This window comes from Charadrius vociferus, unplaced genomic scaffold, assembly GCF_000708025.1.
Source record: "Charadrius vociferus isolate BGI_N301 unplaced genomic scaffold, ASM70802v2 scaffold230, whole genome shotgun sequence".
In the NCBI taxonomy this organism is placed as follows: Eukaryota; Metazoa; Chordata; class Aves; order Charadriiformes; family Charadriidae; genus Charadrius; species Charadrius vociferus.
In genome coordinates, this window is record NW_009646500.1 from 2,432,083 (window position 1) to 2,434,630 (window position 2,548).

Sequence of the window (2,548 nt, forward strand, 5' to 3'; positions counted from 1 at the left end):
AACTATTGTAGTTTCACTTCCCTGATGTAGTCACATTTCCTGCTTTTTTTCTTGCCAGGTACTTGTATTTGCTATTTTCTGAAGACGATCTTCTGCCATTCGAACACTGGGTCTTCAACACAGAGGCTCATCCTCTCCCTGTTCTTCACAAAGATGATGGGAATAAAGAAGAAAACCAGAAATAGATGAAGATTAAGTTATACTTTGTTTCATTCCTTATGTTTCTTTCCAGGACTTGGGCACATGATTTGGTTTTAAATTCCTGAGTTAAATTTTTAAATCAAGTGTTTTGCAGTCTGTTTTCTTTAACAGTAAATATTTATGAATGGACCCCACCTGATTATGATAAAGCTACGTTCCTCTTACCCAGCTGAACCACTTCTTAGAAAAGAAATAGGACATCTCTCCAGTTTTTGTTAGGCTGCAGTGTCATCTTGGCCACAAAGAGCAGAGGGTCTGCATGTTACTTGTTTCCTGTTATGCTTTTAATTTGACTGCAAAATTCTTTTCTCCTCTGTGAGGAGATGTCTGCTTTAAGCTGTAATATTTTGCCATGTTGCAAAAAGCCATATTGAATTAAGTATAAAGAGCTTTTTTTTTTTTCTTTCTCTTTTTTGTTCTATGTTAATTTGTTCTGTGTGTCATCCAAGACAAATCTTGTGACTGTGACAGCCTCTTCTTATGCGGGTCTATCATTACTTGGTAAAAGTATCTGATGTATTTCATTGTCAATGAAGTCTACATAGGAATATTTTCATCTCATGCAGACACAACTCTGAAACTGCAGTATACGTTGAAGTTAGTCTAAACTTAGTTTTTATGAATTTAGCACATTAGGTAGCAGACCTTAGTTTTTCAGGGTTTGATTAGAATATTGTAATAGAATAAATTGTTTCCTCCCTTTCCTAAGTGGTGTTATTCTCATGTCTTTAGTCAGGCTAATACAGAGTAAAATGAGATGGTCATTTCATATTAAGAAAGGGAGTCTTACCTTCTTTATATATTTAGTCCAGTAGCTTTCATTTGGTTGGATGGTAAAAAGACAAAAAAGTACTCGATGACGTTTTCCTGGAAGCTGAGAATTATACCAGAGCCCATTTGTTTGGTTTCCTGGGACTTTCTCCAATATTCAAATAGGTTCAGACTTGAAACCAGACTTGATAGTTTCTTGTCACAAAGCAATTTAATGTATCTACATCAATAAAATTAGATGTTCAGATGCCTTGAAAAGAAAACTTGTCTCCTTAAAAGAAGGGAATAATTCAGAGACGAAATTATCCAGCGTAGAACTAAAACTCTCTGAAAGCACCAAGTCTGGCTTCTCTAAGTGACAGAAATGCAGGGTGCTTAAAATTATTCCCTAGATTAGAGGCCTGGCTTACTAAGAAAGGTAACAGCTTTGCCAAAAGTGTTTTACTTTGTAGCATCACCAAAGGGAAAAAAATTAGGCACGATTAATTCCTCTTTCTACTTAGGTGTAGTTTGGAGTGGTTTACATTAAGTCTACCTATGTTTTCATTTAATGACAAGATGAGTTTCATATATTTTGAGTAGGGTGTAACACCTGGCTTCCCATTCTGAGAAAGTACATTATTTACTGATTTGACTGCAGCAGAACAAACGTGGTTCCGAACAGTAATCTTCTTTAAAGGTATCTAGTAAAATAGCTCCCATGTCCATCATAGCTAATCACAGCTGAGGAAGCACATTTGTTTAGGCATTACAGAGTACGTTTTTTCCTATAGTGATAGAGGTCCGCCATGTAGTTTTTCTTAGGTAGAAGCCAAGAGCAAAGATAACGGATTACATTTTTATACATAGCAGCTGGAGGCTGACCCATAAACCTGACGCTCTGGAGTCTGTAAAGACAGCACTGCCTCTCCGCTTCCGCTTCCCCTGCAGACAGAGAAGATGGCATGTGCCACATGAGCTGCCAAAGACGTTTACGTAGGGGCCAAGGCAAGAGGATCTTCAGGGATGCTGATCCTTCCATCGCAGGCCTGGCAGAGCTGAGCATTCATCCATGGAAGCTCATAGGGGGTACCCTGCTGAGCCTGGGCAACCCAGAGCTGGGAGAATGGATACAAGTGCATGTGCAACTGCCTCAGATAAAGCCTGCTTACATGGAAACAGCATATTGAGTCAAGACTTTTTGCTTTACTGCTTTTTTTTTTTTTTAATTATTATTTTCTTTTTTAAAGTATGGATTCCCTCATGTCACAGAAAAAGTCTTCTGAAACTGAATGAGCAAGTATGAAGTCTTGGCTCTCCTCTATTGAAAAGCAGAACTCCTGCTGATTTTGATACTCCAGAATTTGTATTGTTGGAGGACTATAATATTTCATTGTATTTCTTCAGAAAAAGCATTTATAAGGGAGCTACCCCCTCCACGCCAAAGTACCACAGAGAATTTATAGCTGTGGAATAAAAACAAAAATTTTTTTCCCTCTTTAACGAAAAAAGTAATAATAATTACTTTTGTCTTAGTTGTTTTTATTGGGTCATCTGCTGCTGCCTACCACATGGTTGTGCACGTGCTGCTATGGGC

At 37.9% G+C, this 2,548-nt stretch overlaps 1 protein-coding gene across 1 annotated transcript in view; it reads left to right on the forward strand.

The window, feature by feature from the left end:
• MAN1A1 (mannosidase, alpha, class 1A, member 1) overlaps window positions 1-601 on the forward strand; it is a 111,593-nt gene extending 110,992 nt beyond the window's left edge. Inside the window, exon 11 of the mRNA XM_009883147.1 lies at window positions 59-601. Within this exon, the coding sequence (XP_009881449.1) occupies window positions 59-185 (127 nt within the window). The 3' untranslated portion in view covers window positions 186-601. The remainder of the gene's footprint in view (window positions 1-58) is intronic.
• Window positions 602-2,548: the final 1,947 nt, after the last annotated feature.